At 37.5% G+C, this 23,188-nt stretch overlaps 1 protein-coding gene across 2 annotated transcripts in view; it reads right to left on the reverse strand.

Moving 5' to 3' along the window:
• The window catches only part of NDUFS4 (NADH:ubiquinone oxidoreductase subunit S4), a 116,488-nt gene extending 93,813 nt beyond the window's left edge, over window positions 1-22,675 (reverse strand). For both annotated transcript variants that reach the window (XM_044231988.1, XM_044231998.1), the window contains exon 1: window positions 22,536-22,675. In XM_044231988.1, coding sequence (XP_044087923.1) covers window positions 22,536-22,633 — 98 coding nt within the window. In that variant the 5' untranslated portion in view covers window positions 22,634-22,675. The remainder of the gene's footprint in view (window positions 1-22,535) is intronic.
• Window positions 22,676-23,188: the final 513 nt, after the last annotated feature.

The following is a 23,188-nucleotide window of genomic DNA, read 5'->3' on the forward strand; positions in this document are numbered from 1 at the left end:
CTCTCTGCTCCGCAGGGAGCCTGCTTCCTCCTCTCTCTCTCTGTGCCTGCTTGTGATCTCTCTCTGTCAAATAAATAAAATAAAATCTTTAAAAAAAAAAAAAATTTCGGATTAAAAATAACTAAACAATAGTTCATTTACCAAAATAGCTATAAATATTTGTTACCTGTATCCTGTTTTAGAGCAGTCATTTTTTGAACTCAGACACAAATCAAGTAAAGATTTAGTAATAAATTACTGTAACTAAAGATGAGTTATTAATAAAGGAAAAACTGGAAATATTCTGTACAGGTTTAACAAGGCAGTACCACTTTGAATACAGTGTTATTTTTTAAGTAATGCATGTTTGTGTAAAGTTAACAGACCTATTAATTTGTTTAAATTCAAATAAGGACAGCTGGATGGCTCAGTCTGTTAAGCATCTGCCTTAGGCTCAAGTCATGATCCCAGGATCCTAGGATGGAGCCCTGCATAGAGAGCCTGCTTCTCCCTCTCCCTCAGCCACTACCCCTGCTTATGCTCTCTCCTGCTCTGTCAAATAAATAAAATCTTTTTTAAAAATTTTTTTAAATAAAAAAAATTTTAAAAAGAATCTAAAACAACCAGAAGTATAAAATATGATCTGGACTTTCATCACTTCATAACCACAACAAAATACATATGCACAAGAGCACAAAAGGCTACATAATACAAAGACACACACATACACACACACATAAAACTTCATAGTAGTTAGTTTAATGAAGAAAATAGGCTGCTTATTATTCAACTAATCATTTTATAGGCCTTCATGCCTTTAAAAATAAAACAGCAAGCCCTATAAAATTTATACAAATGTAGTCAGTCAAACTGTAGACTGATAATCTTTTTTTTTAAGATTTTATTTATTTATTTGACAGACAGAGATCACAAGTAGGCAGAGAAGCAGGCAGAAAGAGAGGGAGGAAGCAGGCTCCCTGCTGGGCAGAGAGCCCGATGCGGGGCTCCATCCCAGGACCCTGGGATCATGACCTGAACTGAAGGCAGAGGCTTAACCCACTGAGCCACCCAGGTGCCCCTAGACTGGTAATCTTGAACAAAGTAATTAAAAATCCCACTGACTTCCTTAAGAAAATTGTTTAGCTAAACCTGAGACCACAGACCTAAGTCTATGATGTTTAAATAAATATTGTCATGTGCATATATAATTTTGATTTCAATCACAAAACTAATATAATCAGTAAGAAAATGAGGCATGAAACCAGTATTTTCTCCATTGACTTTTCATAATTATATTTCATCTTTTTTTTTTTTTTTAAGATTTTATTTATTTATTTGACAGAGAGAGAGATCACAAGCAGGCGGAGAGTCAGGCAGAGACAGAGAGAGAGAAGCAGGCTCCCGCCAAGCAAAGAGCCCGATGCGGGGCTCGATCCCAGGACACTGAGATCATGACCTGAGCCGAAGGCAGCGGCTTAATCCACTGAGCCACCCAGGCGCCCCTATATTTCATCTTTTAAAAATATACACATTGCGGCACCTGGATGGCTCAATTGGTTAAGCTTCTGACTTCAGCTCAGGTCAAGATCTCGGGGTCCTAGGGACGCCTGGGTAGCTCAGTGGCTTAAGCATCTGCCTTTGGCTCAGGTCATGATCCCAGAGTCCTGGGACAGAGCTCCAGGGCGGGCTCTCTGCTCAGTAGGGAGCCTGCATCTCCTCACCCTCTGCCTTCCTCTCCCTCTGCTTGTAGCTCCCCCTGCTCACGCTCTCTCTCTCTCTTTCTGTGTCAAATAAATAAATAAAATCTTAAAAAAAAAAAAAACTACAAAAAATAAAAATTATCTTTGGAAATCCTTTAGGAAGCCCCCACCAGTAAAGATATACTTTTTTAAATTTCGAGTTTTTATTTAAATTCTAGTTAATTAACATATATGATAAAATTGTTTTCAGATACAGAATTGAGTGATTCATCACTTACATAGAACACCCAGCGCTCATCACAAAGGATATATCATCTCTTCGTAAGCCAGTCCTCTAGCACTGGAACAATTGCTCTTTCTTGATTGGGTACTAAATAATAACTAAGTAGAATAATGAGAGAATTAAGTTGCATTTTTAAATGTTTTTACAACATTTTCAGGATGCCTGGGTGGCTCAGTTGGTTAGGCATCTGCCTTCAGTTCAGGTCATGATCCCAGGGCCCTGGAATAGACTCCTGCATTTGGACTCCCTGCTCAGCTGGGAGCCTGCTTCTCCCCCTCCTTCTGCTGCTCCCCCTCCTTCTTCTCCCTCTGTCAAATAAATATATATATATATTTTTTAAAGATTTTATTTATTTATTTGACAGACAGAGATCACAAGTAGGCAGAGAGGCAGACAGAGAGAAAGGGGGAGGCAGGCTCCCCGCCGAGCAGAGAGCCCAATGCGGGGCTCGATCCCAGTATCCTGGCATCATGACCTGAGCCAAAGGCAGAGGCTCTAACCCACTGAGCCACCCAGGCGGCCCCTAAATATATATTTTTTAAGTTGTGGGGGACACCTGGGTGGCTCAGTGGGTTAAGCCTCTGCCTTTGGCTCAGGTCATGATTTCAGGGACCTGGGATTGAGCCCCTCATCGGGGGTCTCTGCTCATCAGGGAGTCTGCTTCCCCCTCTCTCTATACCTGCCTCTCTTGTGATCTCTGTCAAATAAATAGTCTTTCAAAAAAAAAAAAAGGAACTTCCAAGAAAAGTATATATGATGCAAATGAACTACATTTACACTTTAGTGCAAATAGATGGTAAGTGAAGTCATGGTAGATAATGAGATACAAGACCATATTAGTTTTCTATGGCCACTCTAACAAATTACCACAAAGTCGCTGGATTAAAACATGAATTTATTCCCTTACAGTTCTGGAGGTCAGAAGTCCAAAATGTGTCTCACAGATTTAATAATGTGTCATTCAAGACTGGTTCCTTCAAGAGACTCCAAGAGAGAAGCTGTTTCTTATCTTTTTTAGCTTTTAGAGGCTGCTGGCATTCCCTGGCATCTAGTCACATCACTCCAATTTCTGCTTCCACGGTCACATTTCCTCCTCCTCAGACTCATTCTGAGTCCTTTTTAAGAGAACCACTGTAATTACATTGGGCTTACCAGAATTATCTCCCATCTCAAGATCCTCAACTTAATCCTATCTACAAAGTCCCTTTTGCCATCGAATGTAACATTTCACAGGTTCTGAGAGTTAGGAGATAGATATATTTGGGAAGAAGGAACAACTGTTCAGCCTACCACAGAGTGTGCAAAGAATTAAGGTATTAGTAATTCTCTAGTCCTTAAACTGGATGATGGGCCCACATGAATTCATTGTGTCATTATATTTCCTAACGTATATATGTTAGATACAGTCAACTGCATATAAAATATTATATAATATAAATTATTTTTAAAAGTATAAAGATCTATTAAATCAAATGAGAAATGCTGAAGGCTCAAGGAATGGGCAAAAGATGATGGGACATTCAAAGGTAACTGAGAAGGAGGAAAGCCAAAGTATAAGACAAAGGAAGAATCTTTCAATAATCAGAAAGTCATCTTTTTGGACTGCAAGAGTCACATAAGATAAGGACTGAGATGAGCTTATTAATTTAGCAACAGGGTCATTGTCGACCTTGATGAAAGCTATTTCAGTGGAATGGTGAATGCCAAAAATAGACTGCATTGAGCTGAAGAGTGCATGGGAGGTCACAATCTGGAAAAAGCCAGGTGCAGATAATTCTTTTATATACTCATGAATAAAATACTGTAAATAAACAAAATCCAGTTTGCTCTCATAATCCAGGAAGAAGAACTAGAATCCAGGCAAGACTTGTGAAAGGAAAAAAAGAATGGTGAGGAAGGAAGGAATGGAAAGGGAAGAAAAAAGCCACAGAAGAAAAGAATAATGATAACGTTATTGTTACAATTTAGCAGGCACTTAGCATACACCAGGCACCGCCCTAAGGACTTCATATACTTTATAAAAGTGATTATGATGTCCATTTTATAAAACGGAAAACAGGCACAAGGTAGGTAGGCAAAGAGCTAGAAAGTGGCATAGGCAGAACTTGTACTCCTAACTGCCATGTTGGACTGAAATGTTTGACTGGACTGGTAAATGAAGTAAAGTAGAATAGTTCAAGTATGAGGCTAAGAATATAGCCTGGCAGCATGGCTAATATCAGGAGTTAATACATCTGTATTTGGAAAGCAGTTTTTCCTGTAGTTTGGGTCAAGGACACTAGCAAGAGTTTATTAAGCGGACTGGCCAAATTAACAGTCTGAACTTGGAAGTCGAAAGGTAAATTTGAGACCAAAATAAAAACTTGAGCCCTAATGAGAGGTCACCTACAAGCAGTAACTAAGATGTACTTAAACCATGAGCTTCATCAGCAACAGAATAACTATACTTTAAGTCTCAAGGGAAGAGGAAACTGAATTTGCAAAATAACCTCAGATGCAAGTTATATCCATTCCAGAACCAACTATGCATTAAAGTGGTAACTGAAACACATTAGTAAGATAGAAGACAAAGCAACCACCATATTAACAGTCAAAGATGACAATGGGACAGGAGCAAGAGCTTAAATGCAGCTATAGGAAAAAATAATTTTAACTATCTTTGAATCATTAAGGCACTATCAGTGAAAATATATGCTCAACCCAAAGTATGAGATCATGTAAGTCACCAGTCACTAGCCTTATCTGTTGATATTCTCAAATTCAAAAGGAAATCTGTATTTGATCTTTGATTGTCAGTCTTGGATGTCAACTACCTAGCACATAGTTCAGCAGTATTCTGCCATCATGAATTCCTTAAACATGGTATTTTACAGAAGAAACCATCTCTTTCCTAAAGAACTTCTATTATTATTTAGTTGAGTTGTAAGACCTCAGTTTCCCAATTCTTTGTCATGTCCTTCAGAGTACTGGTGAATAAAGAAAATTCTAATAAATGTGAATTATTTACAAGTCTAGGAATAAACTACAATTGTCAACAGATCACCTAAAATGAGATCATTCATTTTCACAATATGAAATAACACATAAAGCAATTACCTCAGTGCTTAAGTGCTCAATAAATCATAGGTACTAGAATTCTTACTATTAGCACCCTCTGCCAAAAAATTGGTTATAGAGACCCTTGAGTTATACGGAAACCTATAACAAACACCTTTGGTGCTCATGTCACAAACGCTTGGCCTATCAGTCATTTGCCACAGCTACAGAAACTCAGACTCAGGTTATCTACCAACATTCCACGTCGAGTGAACCCATAAACCTCACGTCTTCAGGAGCAGAAGTACAGCTCAAAGTACGGAAGAGTTAATACCTTCCGACCACAGATAAATGAAAACCAGTGGATAAATGTTCGAGATTTCCATCTTTCAAATGGACAATACCAAGAAACATTTCTCAATGTTTCTCAGGAGGTTCCAGGGGGAACTGAGCCTCTTTTGCTTACCGCAACAATTTCAGTATCACACTTTTTTCTTCCTTGCCTATCTCCCAAACTCCAAACTCCTCACACTAGTTCCTAGGTCAACTCAAATAAATCACCTACACACATATCCCCGACTCAGGCTCTACTATAAGAAATGCCAATCTAAGACAAAGCCCATCCACAAGACCCAAGAAATGATCATCTAGCCTTTGCTTGAATACTTCTATCCTATACATTTATCCTCAAAGCAAATGTTCCAAGAAAATATCAAGGCAGATGTTCCAAGTAAAAGCCTATAGAAATGCAGTCTTTTGCAAGTAGAAAAAATATATAAATATTTGCTGAATGAGTGAATAAACTTTAGCAGACAAAATCCCAAGGTTCATTAAGAAAAAAGGTAAAAAGGGGCACCTAGGTAGGTCAATCGGTTAAGTGTCTGACTTCAGCGCAGATCCCAGGATCCAGAGATTGAGCCCTGTGTCATGCTCTACATTTAGCAGGGAGTCTGCTTCTCCTTCTACACTTCCCCCTGCTCCTGTGGTTGCTCGCTCTCTCTCACATAAATAAAATCATTTTTTAAAAAAAGAAAAAAGGTAGAGAGGAGCAGGGAATTTGGGTAAATTGGAGGGGGAGGTGAACCATGAGAGACTATGGACTCTGAAAAACAATCTGAGGGGTTTGAAGTGGTGGGGGGGGGTGGGAGATTGGGGGTACCAGGTGGTGGGTATTATAGAGGGCACGGCTTGCATGGAGCACTGGGTGTGGTGAAAAAATAATGAATAATGTTTTTCTGAAAATAAATAAATTGAAAAAAAAAAAAAGAAAAAAGGTAAGACGTCAGCCTACACAATATATACACAAATTATTTGTTCCTGAAAGATTCCTAAAGATATCTCAATATAAAATACTCCCATTCATGGGGTGCCCGGGTGACTTAGTGCGTTAAAGCCTCTGCCTTCTGCTCAGGTCATGATCCCAGAGTCCTGGGATTGAACCCCGAACTGGGCTCCAGAGAGCCTGCTTACCCCTCTCTCTCTGCCTGAGACTCTTCCTACTTGTGATCTCTCTCTCTCTCTCTGTTAAATAAGTAAATAAAATCTTTAAAAAAAAAAATACTCCTATTCTTAATTTTTGTTCAGTAGACCTAGCTTTCATTACAGCTAATTGCCAGAGTTCTTATATATGTATATACAATAGTTCTTATATATACATATAAGTAGAATTACAAACAACAACATCATTATTATAGTAAACCCTTGGTCTATTTAATCTAATTCCCCAAGATTTTTATTTTTTTATTTTTAAAAATTTTATTGATTTATTTAAGAGAGAAGGCATGAGCGGGAGGGGCAGAGGGAGACAGAGAAGCAGATTTTCCACTGAGCAGGAAGCCAGACACAACCTGGGGCTCTGATCCCAGGGTTCTGGGATCATGACGTGAGCTGACATGAGCTGAAGGTAGACCATTAACCAAATGAGCCAGTCAGGTGCCTCTCCCCAAGACTTTTAAAACTTGGTACCAAAGAAAAGGCTTTTTAGTCTCTCCCTGGTGAGCTATAAGCCAAAAAAAACTTTCATCAGCTATGATATCTGCCACATAGGAAAAAAACAATCTGAAGTAGTAGCTGTCACTCAAAGAATGACAGAGATAAATTAGAAAGAGCCTGGTAGCTGTCTAGCTCTGGTCCCTGAGACGAGTTAGCTGTACCCTTGCCCTTTCCATTGCTTGGTAATATAAACTAATTCCCTCATCTTGCATAAGCTGGTCATTTGAGTTTCTAGGTTTCTGTCACCTGTAACTGAGAAAGGTCTAACAAAAGAGCTGGTAAAAACAAAACATCTTGTAAGATCTAACACTCTCTACAGAAGGGCTACAAAACATGGGATCCATGAATCCCTTAAAAATAGAACTCTGATTTTATATATGAGTACATATTAAAGTTACTAAAATTTTCATCAGTTACTCAAAATAAATCTGACTACCGTATCCTCTAAACAAGTTAAAATTTATTCGTTGGTGATCTAAGTCAGTGACTTAATGTATATCTTTGTTTATTTATATGGTCAACAAACTTCCATCTTTTATTAAATATCATGGTTTTCAACCAAGGGCACTTATACTTTGAAACCCTTTCTCTGTCTCATTTCTAAGATTCTGGTATGTTAATTCATCCCTTCCTTCTACAAAAGTTGAGAATCGGTGGTTTAGAATCTATATGCAGAAATTTTTTGAATCATTTTTACATCTTTTAAATCTATTCAGATGTGCTAAAATACAAGAAATATTAGAATTTAGCTTTTTAAAAAATTATCCTGAAATGTCTGGTCCTGGTAAGGTGTAGTAAGCACACTCTACTCTCTCTCTCTCACTGACTGGCAGAATACATAGAACTCAGGACAGAATACATAGAACTCAGGACAGAATACATAGAACAGCTTTCTGAAGACTAAAAAGCAAACAGCAGGCAGATCAGGGAATATCACCAGAATGTGAAGTATCAACCAAAATAAGTTTATCATATTTTCCCTCCAGTATCCCTTAATGCAGCAAGAAATTAATGAACTTAATGCAGGTGGAAACCCAGGAGTGAACACTTCTCCAAAAGAATCATTCTGACCCAAGGAGCTAGAAAGACAACTAATGGAAATGAACAAGTGTGGAAATTGCCCATGTTTTTCTTCTTTTTCCCATTCTCTCATGCACTGCATACACAAGCCAAAGGCAATCTATTGGCCACATGGAAACCTGCAAGAGCCAACATCTGAGGAAAGGAAACCTTCTTCCCCATTTCTCTAAGAAGGTAGGACCAACATACACTGGTTTTTTTGTTCGTTTGGTTTGGTTTGGTTTTTTCTGTCTCTTTAGCCCCTGACTACAGAACAGAGTAACAAGAGTCACATTTTCTGAATGGAAACTGAAAAGGGAAACCAAGGGAACTGGGTTTTCAGAATCTAATGCAAATAAACTAGAAATTAGTTAACAGAAAAATGAGACGAAGATCTCCAAATACTTGGAAATTAAACAAAACTTCTTTAAATAATTCACGCATCAAAGAGGAAGTCTCAAGGGAAATAAGAAAATACTTTAAACTAAATAAAAATAAAATACAACGTATCAAAATTACGGCATGAAACCAAAGCAATTCAAAAGAAAACAGAAGATGGGGAAATACTTCCTAGTTCATTTTAGGAGTCCAGCATTACCCTGATACCAAATCTAAACAGTTCAAGAAAGCAAGTAAACAAGCAAACAAACTAACTACAGGCCAATATCCTCCATTAACATAAGGCAAAAATCCTCAACAAAGTATCAACAAATCAAATACAGAAATATACAAACAAAAGGATAACAACATGACCCACAGGAGTTTTATCCTGAGAATGCAAGGCTAGTTCAGTATTTGAAAATCAAGCAATATAATGCACAATATTAACTATCTAAAGAAGAAAACCACAGAAATATGTCAATTGATGCAGAAAAGCCATTAGGCTAAACAGAACATCCATTCATGATAAAAACTATTAGCAAACTAGGAATTCCTTAATCTGATAAAAGGCATTTTTAAAAAAATGAAGCTAACGTTATACTTAATGGTGAAAAACTGAATGTTTTCCCCTAAGATTGATAAATGGCAAGAACATCTACTTTCACTACTCTTAGTTAACATCTTCTGGGAAGATAAAAAGAAACAGCACAGAGACTGCAACAGAAGAAATAAATCGTTCTTATTCACAGACCACTTTAAAAAATTCCATAGACTCCACAAAATACTTACAGGACAAATAAATTTAGCAGGGTTATGGCATATAAAGTCATTACACAAAATCAGTCCTTTTTTTTAAGTAAGCTCTATGCTCAATGTGGGGCTTGAAATCATAACCTCAAGATCCACAGTTGCATGCTCTACCCACTGAGCCAGCCAGGTGCCCTAGAATCTCCTATTTCTGCATACAGCAATGTAGTATTAAAAACTGAAAATGTAAAAACAATGCAATAAATAAATAAATATAATGATATCTACCATAGCTCCCCAAAACTGAGATGCTTAGACATAGATCTAACAAAACATCTGTAGGATCTGAACATTCAAAACTAAAATAAAAAAATTTTTTTTGATGAAGACAATCAATAAATGAAACACACCATGTTTAGAGACTGGGAGACTCAACATAGTAAGAAGGACAATTCTCATCAAATTATTCTATAAATATAAAGCAATACCAATCAAAATCTCAACTGGATTTCTATAGATATTAATAAGTTGATTCTAAAATTTAAAGGAAAAGGCAAAGAAACTAGAATGCCTAAAAATTTTTGAAAAAAAATGAAATTGAAAAAATCATAATCACTCAATTATAACACACATTTACTACAAAGCTATAGTAATCAAGACTTTGTGGTACTGCCAAAGGGATTTAGATCAATGGAACAGAATGGAGAATACAGAAACAGACACAGACAAATATAACCAAATGATTATTGATAGAGGTGCAAAATCAATCAAAGTAAAAAGGATGATCTTTAAGGGTGCCTGCCTGCCTCAGTCCGTAAAGCATGCAACTCTTGATCTTGGGGCTGTAAATTCAAGCTCCATCTTGGATTAGAGATTATTTAAAACCTTAAAAAAAAAAAGGCAGTCTTTACAATAAATGGTGTTGAACAAGTACACATTCATATGCAAAAAAATAACCTCAAATTAAATCTCACACTTTATATAAAAATTCACTCAAAATGGATCATAGATCTGAACATAAAACATTACTTCAAAACTTTGAGAATACAAAAAAATCATGACCAGGGCTTGTTACCCAACATATAGCTAACTAAGGAAACGCAAGGGTAAACCCTGACACTGCCACAGTCATCCGCTCCTCCAAGGGAATCCCAAGGGGGTTGCCAACATTATTTCCAAACAAACTCAGATAAACTCATCTCAAGAAAAGCCAGTAACTCAACAGACAAGGGTTTGGTAAAGAGAAAGGGAGAAATTTACTTTGGGTGCCAACAGACAGGGTAGGTGGCAAGCTTGGGCCTTAACAACCAATCTCTCCAACAGCAAGATAAACACCCGGAGTTTTATACAAAGAGTTCAGGGGGGATATGGGTGAGAGAGCAGGCAAAGCGTGTGTGATAATTATGAGAGAGGGTCAGCTCAGGGGCTAGAGACGGAATGCGTAGGGTGTAGTTTTTAGCCATTCTGTTGCTATCCAGTCTTTTTGGTCTGATGGTTGAAATGCTTAGGTCTTTGCAAAATTTCTCTGTCAATGCCTCAAGAAAGTGCAGTGAGAAATTCAGCTGTTGGGAGTCTACAGCTGAGCAAGAGAGTTCATTGACAGGGTTAGGCAGAGTTCTTAGGATAACCAAAGTACAGGTCATAAAAGAAAAAAAAACTAGTAAAGTATACTTTATCAAAATTAATACTTTTACTCTATAAGATACCATTAAAAAAATGAAAAGAGGGGCGCCTGGGTGGCTCAGTGGATTAAAGCCGCTGCCTTCGGCTCAGGTCATGGGATCAAGCCCCAAATCGGGCTCTCTGCTCAGCAGGGAACCTGCTTTCCTCTATCTGCCTGCCTCTCTGCCTACTTGTGATCTCTGTCTGTCAAATAAATAAATAAAATCTTAAAAAAAAAAAAAAAAAAAAAAAAAAAAAAGAATGAAAAGAAAAGCTACCGAATGGGGGAAAATATTTACAAACCACATACCTGTCAAAAGGCTTATATTCAGAATATTGTAGAACTCTCAAAGCTCAACAATAAGAAAACAAACAGTCTGGGGCACATCAGTGGTGCAGTCAATTGGGCATCTGACTCTTGGTTTCCACTCGGGTTATGATCTAGGGCCAGGGGTCTTGGGATCTAGCCCCACGCAGGGCTCAGCACAGAGTTTCCCTCTCCCTCTATCCTTCTCTGTAGCATGCATGAATTCTCTAAAATAAATAAATATTTAATAATAAAAAGGAAAACAGCCCAATTAAAAATGAGCAGAAGATATAAACAAACATTCCCCAATATTCAACATCATTAGCCATCAGGGAAATAGATATAAACCACAATAAGTTACCTATCACAGAAATACAAATCAAAACCACTGGATACCATTTCACACTCACTAGGATGGTTATAATAAAGAAAACAGTAACAAGTCTTAGCAAGGTTGTGAAGACACTGGAACCCTCATTCACTGCTAGTAGGAATATAAAATGATACAACCATTTTGGAAAGAGTCTGGCAGTTACTCAAAAGACCAGAGCTATAACATTATCCAGCACATTTAATTCTTCTGTATATCCCCAAGAGAATAAAAACATGTCTACACAAAAACTTGTATATGTTTCATAGGTCATTATTCGTAATAGTCAAAAGTGAAAGCAACCCCAATGTCCATCAAGAATGAATAAATAAAATGTGGTATGTCCATACAACAGAATATTATTATATCAATAAAAAGGAATAAAGTACTGATACATGCTACAACTTGGACAAACCTTGAAAACATTATGCTAAGTAAGCAAAGCCCATCACAAAAGATCACATGTGATTCCATTTGTATGAAATGTCCAGAGCTGACAAATCTACAGAGACAGAAAGTATATGAGTGGCTACCTAAGGCTGGGGAAAGGGAGAAACAGGAATTAATAGTGCATGGGCACAGACTTTCTTTTTGGGGCCATAAAAATGTTCTAAACTGACAATGAATCGTTGTACAACTCTGTAAATATACTAAAAACCATCAAATTTTACTTTGAGTGAATTTTATGACCTACATTATTTTTCAATAAAGTTATTATTTAAAAACCACAATGAAGGGACAGCTCAGTGGCTCAGTCAGTTAAGCATCTGACTTTGGCTCAGTTCATGATCTAAGGGTCCTGGGATCAAGTCCATGGAGGGTTCCACATTCAGTGGGAAGTCTGCTCATATCTCTGCTGCCCCCTCCCAGCTCATGCTTTCTCTCTTTTTTGTTTTCCTCTCTCAAATAAAATCTTTTTAAAAAATGAAATAAAAAAGTAAAAACCAGAATGAAGTTATCATTATACATCTAATGTATAAATGTATAAATTATATGTATAAATGTGTAAATGTATGTATATGTATAAATTAAATGTATAAATGGCTAAATTAGGGGCGCCTGGGTGGCTCAGTGGGGTAAGTCTCTGCTTCCACTCAGGTAATGATCTCAGTAAGGGTCCTGGGATCAATCCCTGCATCAGGCTAGGCTCTCTGCTCAGCGGGGAGCCTACTTCCCCCTTTCTCTCTGCCTGCCTCTGTGCCTACTTGTGATCTTTCTCTCTGTCAAATAAATAAGTAAAAATCTTAAAAAGAAATAAAATGGCTAAATTAAAAATACTGACAATATAATGCCAATGAGGATGCAGAGCAACGAAACTTTCATACATCCTTGGTGGAAAAGCAAAATGGTACAACGACTCTAAAAAATGTTTTAGCAGTACATTATAAAGTTAAACATGTTACCAATGACCCAGGAATCTCCCTCCTGAGTAGCTACTCTAGAGAAATGAAATCATGTTCACATAAACTTCAGTACACAAATGTTTATAGTGGCTCTATCTGTAACTGTCAAAACCCAGAAATGATCCAAATGCCCTTCAAGGAGTCAATGGATACACCCACACAATAAAATAAGTACTACTTAGCAATAAAAATAATAGACTACTGATAAACACAACAACTTCCATGAATCTCATTATGCTGAGTGAATGAAACCAATCTTCTCAAGACTGTATTATGGTTCCATTTATATTACAGTCTCAAAATTACAAAACTATGGAGATAACTATGGGGCGCCTGGGTGGCTCAGTCTGTTAAGCACCTGCCTTCAGCTCAGGTCATGATCCCAAGGTCCTGGGATGGAGTCCTGCATCAAGCTCCATGATCAGCTGTGAGTCGTCTTCTCCCTCTCCCCCTCTCCCCTGCTCCTACTCTTTCTACTTTCAAATAAGTAAATAAATAAATAAATAAATAATCTTTTAAGAAAAGAAGAGATAACTTACTGCCAGAGATTATAAGAGCTGAGAGGCATAACAGGAGGGAGTTTTTTGGGGTGATGAAGTCTTTTGGTATTCTGTACCCTGATTATTATGGTAACTTCACACAAATCTATACATGTACTAAATTCTAAAAACTAAATAATTTCAAAAGGAAAAAGTGAATTTTTCTTAATAATTTTATTTTTTTAAAGATTTTATTAATTTATTTGATAGAGCTAGAGAGCACAAGCAGCGACAGCAGCAGAAAGGAGAAGCAGGTTCCCCGCTAAGCAGGGAGCCCAATGTGGGGCTTGGTTCCAGAACCTGAACCCATAATTCAAACTAAAGGCAGACACTCAACTGACTGAGCCTCATAGGTGCCCCTTTTCTTTAAAATTTTAAAGATAAAATTTTATTTCTTTTTTAAAAGATTTTGTCAGAAAGAGCGAGAGCGAGAGAGAGAGAGAGAGAGAGAAAGCACAAGCAGGGGAAGCAGCAGGCAGAGTTCAGAGAAGCAGGCTCCCCACCGAGCAAGGAGCCCAATGCAGGACTCAATCCCAGTACGGTAGGATCATGACCTTAACCAACTGAGCCACCCAGGTAACCCTGAAGATAAAAATTTTTAAATTTCCAACTTAGAGTCAACTTTTTTCTTTAATTCAATTTTAACTCACTAAGTTATCACCTGATAATCTCATTAGTTAAAAGTACAATATATAGCTCAAAGATACTGGCAAAATGGAATACATCATAAGGAGTACCAAGAAATAGTAAAGCATTGGGAAATCTGGTAGTAAATTAATAAAGGGCTAAACAACAACAGCAACAACAATTGGGATATGTTAAGCCTGGAGCATAGACTTACAGGCAAGAATGAGTAATGACAAAGGTTTTCAATTATCCAAAAGGCTGACATATGCATGGGGTTAGAATTTTTCTGTGTAGTATTAGAGGGAAATATCATTTACCAATGAATCCAAAAGTACAAAGGGTTTTTTAGGGCTTCCCGAAATTCAGCATTTATTCTTCAATTCTTAGACAATCAAGAAGCAGGAAATTCTAGAAATTCTTGCATTAAACAAAAGGTCAGGCAGGATGATCCTACAGTTTTCTCCCAACTCAAACACTGTATGAATCTATGGACTGTAACTTCTACAATTAACCTATTATAGCAGAAGGCACTGAACATCTAAAAAGGCAACTTTTCCTGTCAAAATATCACCTTTCACTGCATAAAGGTAAACACTATATAGCACTTTGAGTTACAAATTTTGAAAAAGACTAAATAAATACAAATCTTAACAAAAGCCATATTGAGGCCTATTTTATTTCCCCAAATCTGATTTATTCTAAGGATATTAAAATTAAACTCAAATTACTAATGCCTAATTAAATATAATTTCATTAGGCTTAAAAGACAGAAGTTATAAATATCAATTTCATGCAAATTTCTCTAAGTATAGTGAAGAAATCTCCTGAAAAAGAAGTGTTCTTTCCACACAAAAAGTGGTAGTCCTCAAAAGAGCCAAAACATCTGCATTCACTTTAAAGCTCATCAAGACAGACTGACATTTTTAGGAGAAGCATATGGCTTGCTGAACAGTCATCTAGAACAGGATCTTTTGTCTAGTAAACCCTATTCAAGGACCATTTCCTTATGTATGGAGTGGCTGAATAAAGGAAAGAACATATTTTCAAGTCCTAGAAAACACAAAGAAATAAACTCTTCATCTAGCTTTGTTAAGGATATAGCAAAACATATTACAAAAGCAGCCAGATCTTTACTCTCAGAGACTGTGCTCTCAATATCTGAAACAATTCTAAGAAAACACTGAAACAAAAGAACTCTAGAAAAGCATGCAACTTTCTTAGAGAACTGTATCTAGCCAAAGACCACCTCCCTAAAAAAGGCATTTCCATTTTAAAGGATAAAACACTTTCTTCTTAAAACTTAGAAGGGCAGAGTTCAACAGCTGTGCTGTATTAAACCTGAGCCCTTCCAAAAGGAAGAACAAGAGTCTCTAGAGAGCCAGTAACATGGCCTGCTTTCTCCAAAATTATCAAAATGCCTGCTCTGCCTCAAAGGAATATTTCTCCAAGAAAAAGCCTCCATACAGTGCATGGGTAAAAAGCATAAAACTTTAGATTAGGGAATATGCAAAAATGGGAGAATTTTTGTTTGTTTCTGGAAATCTCCAACCTTTCCCCCAAGGAAAAATGCATTTCGAAAGTCTTTCAAGATAGATAGCATGGAAACTATTTTAAAAAATAAACAATAATTTTCAGCCCTAGCTTCCCATCAGAATCACCACGGAGCTAAACCTCAACCTAAATTTATTGAACTACTATATACTGGAGCCAAGGCATCTCAATTTTTTATGCACACAACAGGTGATTCTGAGGCACAGCAAGGGTTTAAAAAGCACTAAACTAGAGCAAGATCCCATAAAAGAAAAAATTAAGTCTAATGAGTAAAGGCAAAAAAAAAAGTCACATTTGACAACTAGCTAGTTCTAAAGAACCTAAGGTTGTATTCACCTTATCAAAATAAGACAACAGAAAGGAAATCTAAAACAGGAATTCTAAATTGCTCTCCTGCCACTATTTAAAAGACAAGACTTAAATAGTTTGCTAAGTATCCAAATATTTAGATGAAAGTCATTGTGAAGGATCTAGTCACTCCATAATTCAGGTACAGTAAGGTTCCATGAGGCTCTTTGGATACTGTAAACTAAAAAAAAAAAGTTATAATAAGAGTGCATGTATTATATGTAATTTTCTGTCAACCTTAAGAAAGCTCAAGGTTGGTTTGTTTGTTTAAGATTTTTTTTTTAATTTATTTATTTATTTGACAGATAGAGATCATAAGCAGGCAGAGAGGCAGGCAGAGAGAGGGAAAGAGAACGAAGCAGGCTCCCCGCTGAGCAGAGAGCCCGATGTGGGGGCTCGATCCCAGAACCCTGGGATCAGGTCGGACCCTGGGATCATGACCTGAGCGGAAGGCAGAGGCTTTAACCCACTGAGCCACCCAGGTGCCCCAAAGCTCAAGGTTTTAATCACAGCAAAATAAATTTCAGCCATCATCAGAGCTTCATTAAGCCTACTTTGTTTTACACAAAATCCTAACAGTTTTACTTGCTTGGTATTCAAACTTATGACAAATGAAAAAGGGTAGTGAAACTGCTAAAGAGAAGTGAATCAGTCAAAGGAGGACATAAAAACACTATTAGAAAGCAGACAAAAGAATTCAGAAAGTATAGCAAACACTTGATAGTTTTTAAAGGAATAAGAATACAATAACTTTTTTCTCATGATCACTGTAATAAGAAAAAAAGAGAAACAGGTTCAGTTTACCTTGTTTAATACATGTATCACATGAGTTTTTTATAAGAGGGTAAGAAAGTATAATAATCAAGTCGCATATAAAAAGTTTCTCACCAAAAATCATTACCAAACTTAAGAGAACAAAATCCTTACTACAAAAAATAAAACAAAAAAACCTAATTTCTCAACTGGAGACTCTCACTGTACAAAAGGAACAGTAGAGTGAAAGTAAAGAGCATCAGATAGTTTCTCAAAGATATTTTGCTAAAATAAAAACAGAAGACACCGAGGTTTTAATTTTCTATTATCACACCTGTATTTCTCACGACTAAAGTCAAGACATTCCTTTAGACTGCTAAACCGGACTATTTCCTAGCAATGTAAATTTTAAAATCTGTTTTCTCATCTGTATGTCTGAAAAATGAGAAAAACAAGGACACCTAAGTTCACAGGATTACTGTGAGAAATACAGACTATAATACAGGTGAAGTAGTGGCACAGTGGTTAATACAGAGTGAGGAATAAATGTCAGCTATTAGTAATTTGTGCTCAGAACAAATACCATAAAAATGATTCTCAACTTTCACCAAGGGATTTATTTTAGAAGCATCTCCATTTGAAATTACCTTATTCTTTATTCATCCCATACCAAGAAAACATGTATTAGAAAGGAATCAAACTGCTCCTTCTTTCTCCATTAAGCCCAACGTAAAATTAATTAACTTTTAAAAAACTTCATGTAAAGTGGTTTGCAGAGCACAAATCTAACAATCACATTTAGTTACTATTATTCCAAAAAAATTATCATGTTCCATGAATACCCTTTCCCAAGTAAATTCATTTTCACCTCTTTTTAAAAATTTGAATATAAGAATCAGGAAATTTACGAGTTCAAAAAAAATCTGTAAGACAACTTCAATCCAGAAGTATAACACAGTTTTAGGTTAATATCCTAAACTAAGACCACCTCAAGTAATTAAAAAAAAGTATGTCCTGTAGATATTTTATATTCACATTTATGTAGGTTAGTTATAGGTTATAGGTTAGTTATAGATTAATGTAGATTAGGTAGTTATATTCACATTTATGTAGCTTCCTTGGCTTTCATTGACGAGGCTACTAATAGAAATAGTACCCATGGCTTCCTGTTTTTTCCTCACAATCACACATCTCTAAATATGTATTTACTCATCTATGTGATAAACATTTACCTATTATGTGTGTGCTATTACATGGGTGTCATGAAGTATACACAAATACAAAAAACTTTTTGCAGTCAAAAAAATTTTCCAGCCTTCCAAAAGCCTGTGGCCTCACTACTGATGTATCAGTCCATGTGCTAAAAATTGCTCATTTACAAGTGTGTGTGCATGTACATGTGTAACAAAAGGATCAGTATAGGTTGTTATGCTGAGGCAACTACCAATCTAAATATCTTTGTAACATACAACAAAGATTTATTTCTTAGTGACTTTATATTTTACACAATCTGTTAAGAACCAGCTTCTATCTTCGCTCCGTGTGCTCTTCATTCCAGAATCTAAGCTAAAAGAAAAATATCCCACCTAAAATGTCTACCTCATAGGCAGAGGGAAAAGAGACATGTTAAAACATAGGACAGGTCCTATAGCTTTTGCCTGACATGGTGTATTATTGCCAGTAACATTACATTGGCCCAAACAAATCACTTGGCTAAGGAGGCAGTGATGTATAATCCTGCACAGGGAACAGAGGCAAGTATTTTAAACAATAATAGCAATTACCACAATATCACAAGATTAAAGAAAAGAAACATGGTCAGATATTCAAACCAAAAATAAAAGTAGAGTTTATTTAGGTAAGATTTACTATGTACCAGACACTGTGATGAATGTATTAAAATATTTAATTCTAAGAAGAATTCAACAAAGATGTCCACTACTGAAGAAAATAGACCAATTAAGGGTATTTCTTAATGAGGAAAATAAGCAAAACAATGAAATCTATTAGAAGACATTTCAGTGGAGCCTCTGTGGCTCAGTCAGTTAAGCTTCCGACTCAATCTCAGCTCAGGTCTTGATCTCAGGGTCATGAGTTCAAGCCCCACCTTGGACTCAGCACTGGGCATGGAGCCTACTTTAAAAAAAAAAAAAGACACTTTAGAGATACTTCAAGCTCACTGAACTTGGCTTTGACATGTTTCAAAGAAAAGCGAAAGTAGCTGCACTTCAGAGAGGAATTTATCCAGCTTATCTGAAATGAAGCCATCAACTGGTTTATATGTCCTAGATGTTTCTCAAAATGGGCGAAGACAATTTCACAGCAAGGTGTAACATACACAGAACTCTTTGTCAACCTTGGGACTGTCATCTTTAGCACATCTTACTCAACGGAGGTTCCTGGAGAACCTCATAATTTCATACTGGCTTCTCCAATGCTGAAAAAGGAAATAAGGCAGCACAAGAGCCAGAGATAGGAACACAAAAGAAGCCTCCCAAAGGGGCGCCTGGGTGGCTCCGTGGGTTAAGGCCTCTGCCTTCAGCTCATGTCATGATCCCAGGGTCCTGGGGTGGAGCCCCAGGGCAGGCTCTCTGCTCAGTGAGGAGCCTATTGCTCCCTCCCTCTCTGCCTGCAGCTCCCACTCTGACAAATAAATAAATAAAATATTTTTTTAAAATGAGAAATAATGAAACAAGGCTAGGTAAGTATACATGAACAGGTTAAAGAAAACAAAAACCACTGTATCAAGCACAGAGTCCAAAGTATTGCTATTTTGAAACAGTGTACCATTTTACCTAGCTTTTAACCCACTGAGCCACTTAGGTACCCCCTTACCTGGCTTTTAAATTAAAATCCTAAGCAGTTAAATTTACCCTGGACAATTCCATAGATAAGCCCAGGAAAGTAAGAATAAATGTATGCCACTGACTCAGGTTTCCCCTCCTCACTCAATCCAGCGAAATGAGAAGCATGTGGAAACTACGACATTCTAGAGCATGAGCTCATTAACTAGATCAACTGAATCATCTATACGGTTTTAAATCATTTTTCACCCTTATGTATGTTATTGGGTTTTTTGGTTTGCTTTTGTTTCTTACGGATGTACTATAGTTAATTTGATACAGGCTAACGTAACTGCGTCTTTCCTTCTACTCATCTTTCTTCAGTATTTGTTCATTACTCCCCTTCTTGCCATCTGCCTGATTCTACTCTCCCTCATTTGATTCAAGTGATCTGAAATATTACATTATTTGTAAATGTTTTAGAAGCATTACAATAAAAAGAATTTTAGGGGCGCCTGGGTGGCTCAGTGGGTTAAAGCCTCTGCCTTCGGCTCAGGGAGCCTGCTTTCCCCCTCTTTCTCTGTCTGCCTCTCTGCCTACTTGTGATCTCTGTCTGTCAAATAAATAAATAAAATCTTTAAAAAAAAAAAAAGAATTTTAGATTTAAATTATCCAGTTTATTAGTTGTCTTTCCACCCACAAACTTTTCAGATCCTCATTATCTCCGAATCATATGGGAAAGAAAAAACTTAACAATGAAAAGCCAATAATATGTAAAAGTGAAGGGCTATAAATTTGCCTCAAGGTGAGATGACCATAAACTCTCTGGGTTAAAAAAAAAAAAGTGTTACAGGGGCGCCTGAGTGACTCAGTGGGTTAAGGCCCCTCTGCCTTCGGCTCGGTCATGATCTCGGGGTCCTGGGATCGAGCCCCACATCCGGCTCTCTGCTCAGCAGGGAGCCTGCTTCCCCCTCTCTCTCTGCCTGCCTCTCTGCCTACTTGTGATCTCTGTCAAATAAATAAATAAAATCTTTAAAAAAAAAAAAAAAAGTGTTACAGAAAGCAAATAAATAAGGACACCTGGCTGGCTTAGTCAGTAGGGCATGCGACTCTTGATCTCAGGATTTTGAGTTCAAGCACCTTACTAGGCGTAGAGGTTACTTAAAAATAAAATCTTTAGGAGTGCCCGGGTGGCACACTTGGCTAAAAATCTGACTCTCGGTTTCAGCTCAGATCGTGATCCCAGTCATGATCGCAGGGTCGTGGAACTGAGCCCTGAAACAGGCTCCAAGCTGAGACTCTTCCTCCTTCTCACTCTGCCCCTCCCCTCTCTGAAATAAATTAATGTTTTTAAAAATTAAAAAATAAAATCTTTTTTAAAAAGACAAATGTGTCATTTGGCTTGTGTTTAAAATTTGTTTTCCTTAGCAAAGTTTTTTAAAGTGTGAAACAGAGGTTACCATATATGATGTAATATTTTATTTTCAAATCTCTTCTAACACATTTGCAAGCAGAAATTCTTCAAATCTTTATAAGTAGTATTAATTATCATCAGTTTCCAAAATCCAGTATCTTACTTCAACTACAATAGCTGACAAAATGGCTGTGACTTAAGCTTAAATATACAGTCATGTCTTAATTAGTCATGCACCACTGGATCCTTCAAATTTGAGTTCTAAGGCTACTATGAATACATTACTTGGGAATGCAAAATTAATCTCCATAATGTCTAGGAGAACAAGAACTAAACTAGATCACCTCTCTTACAGTGGAAGTCAATCAGTGGGGCATTTTAGAGAAGCACTTTCCATTCTTCAAGTTCCCCATACATAAAATAGTTAACCACAAACTTGTTTACCATTCCCCAATCTTAGCATCCTTATTTTCCAAGGACCATATATCATGTATATATCCACTACCACCTTCAAAGCTTTTCATAAGCCATTGAACCTACCCACAACATCCTCCTCTTCTCCCCACGCCCCCAACACCCACTATTTAAAACTTAGTAAAATCTATCTCTAAAATTCCTTTCCAATTAACTCTAGATCTAACTCTCTGCATTCCCTTTATATTTTAATATAACACTAAATTAAGTAGCGTTTGACTAAGCCAATTTTTTAACCATCCCCATCTGTCCATACAATCTTTCCATGTTATTCTAAGGTCTTAATGTAATCTCCAGAGCATGCATAAAAATATTCAATATATGCCCTGGTTTCTAATAAGCAGCGAAAATAGCGATAAAACCTAATTCTTCGCAAATAAAAATACTAGTGTGTGTGTTGTTGTGTTAGCAAAATAAAGTCAGGAAAATTCGAAAAAACAGGGAAATCGACAATTAATGCAGCCGGGAAAAAAAAATCACTATCACAAAAACCCTCCAAAGCAGAACAATAATAGCAAAAATCTCTGAAATATTATGAAGCTTTAATAAAATTCTGGACAGGAAACTTGCCGACATTACCACCAGCCTTTAAAAAATTACCTTCCAGTATTACTAACAGTGATATGCTCACTAACAATGAATTTCAACCAAGCAGTCTGATGAACCACCTTCCTGTACAGAAACCCACTACCACCACTTAAAACCGTGTTAAGGGAGAGAGGGATCTAACCTTCCAACAGGGAGGCGTGATGGGCAAACAGGTGAAAAAATGGAGAAGTGCGGAAAGTGGGGAGAAAAATCGGACTCCTCCCCTTCTCTAGGGGCTAAAGCTCGGCTCGCAGACCCCGAGACAACCCCACCCCCACAGACCCCCTCTCACAGCAACAGTCCAAAACCTTCCAAGAAATCATGCGTCCTCCTCCCCCATCCCCGCATTCACGCCCCCACTCGCCTGGCCAGCGCCCCTGAATCGCAGCTAGTCCCAAATCCGCCTGCCCTTTCCAGAGGAAGGGGTCAGCAGAGAACGCTTTCCCCGAGGCCTTCTCCGGGACCCAGCCAGCAGAGACCCCCCCGCAAAAGTGGAGAGACCCCAGAAGCTTGAAAAAGAAGCCTGACAGTCCTGTTACCTGATAGGAACCCTGGAAACGGAAATAGCAGCTACAGCCGCTGCCCTTTTCCCCCACAACATTAGCCTCAGCGCCTCTGACATTGAGACCGCCGCCATCTTGCTGCAGGCAAACGCCTGGACGGATCTCCGGAAGGGACAAACTTCCTTCGTTCTCAAGGCTCTGTAACCACAATGTAATAGAGTGGGTTTTTGTTTACTTCACTTGTGTTTGTCGTTTTGTTTAATACTGGAATTTAGAAAAGAGGTGAAAGGTTTCACTGACAGATAAGAAGGAAAATGAATGCAGCAATGCAGCAGTGCATTAAGTGTAAACATCACCTCCACAAATTGTAATCCTTGTTTGTTGTTAGGACTAGTTATTTAATGAAGACACGACCCCCGCCCCCACCCGCCCCAAACAACCTGGAAAATTTAAACACCTGCAACTCATAATTTTTTCAAAGACTGAGCATTTTTAGGGCTGAGCCCACTGAAAGAACCAGAGGGCTCTCTGGATTCTTGAGAACCTAAAGTAGTACTTTTCCAAAGTGTTGCCAGATTCAGTATCTAAGCCCTCAGGAAGGACTGTATTCAGTTTGATGTTCTCTAGTTGTAAGGATCATATTTTCCAGTTCGGACACATGGCCTGGAAAAGGTTATTTTTTTGACATG

This window comes from Neovison vison, chromosome 1 (assembly GCF_020171115.1).
Source record: "Neovison vison isolate M4711 chromosome 1, ASM_NN_V1, whole genome shotgun sequence".
NCBI classification, from domain to species: Eukaryota; Metazoa; Chordata; class Mammalia; order Carnivora; family Mustelidae; genus Neogale; species Neogale vison.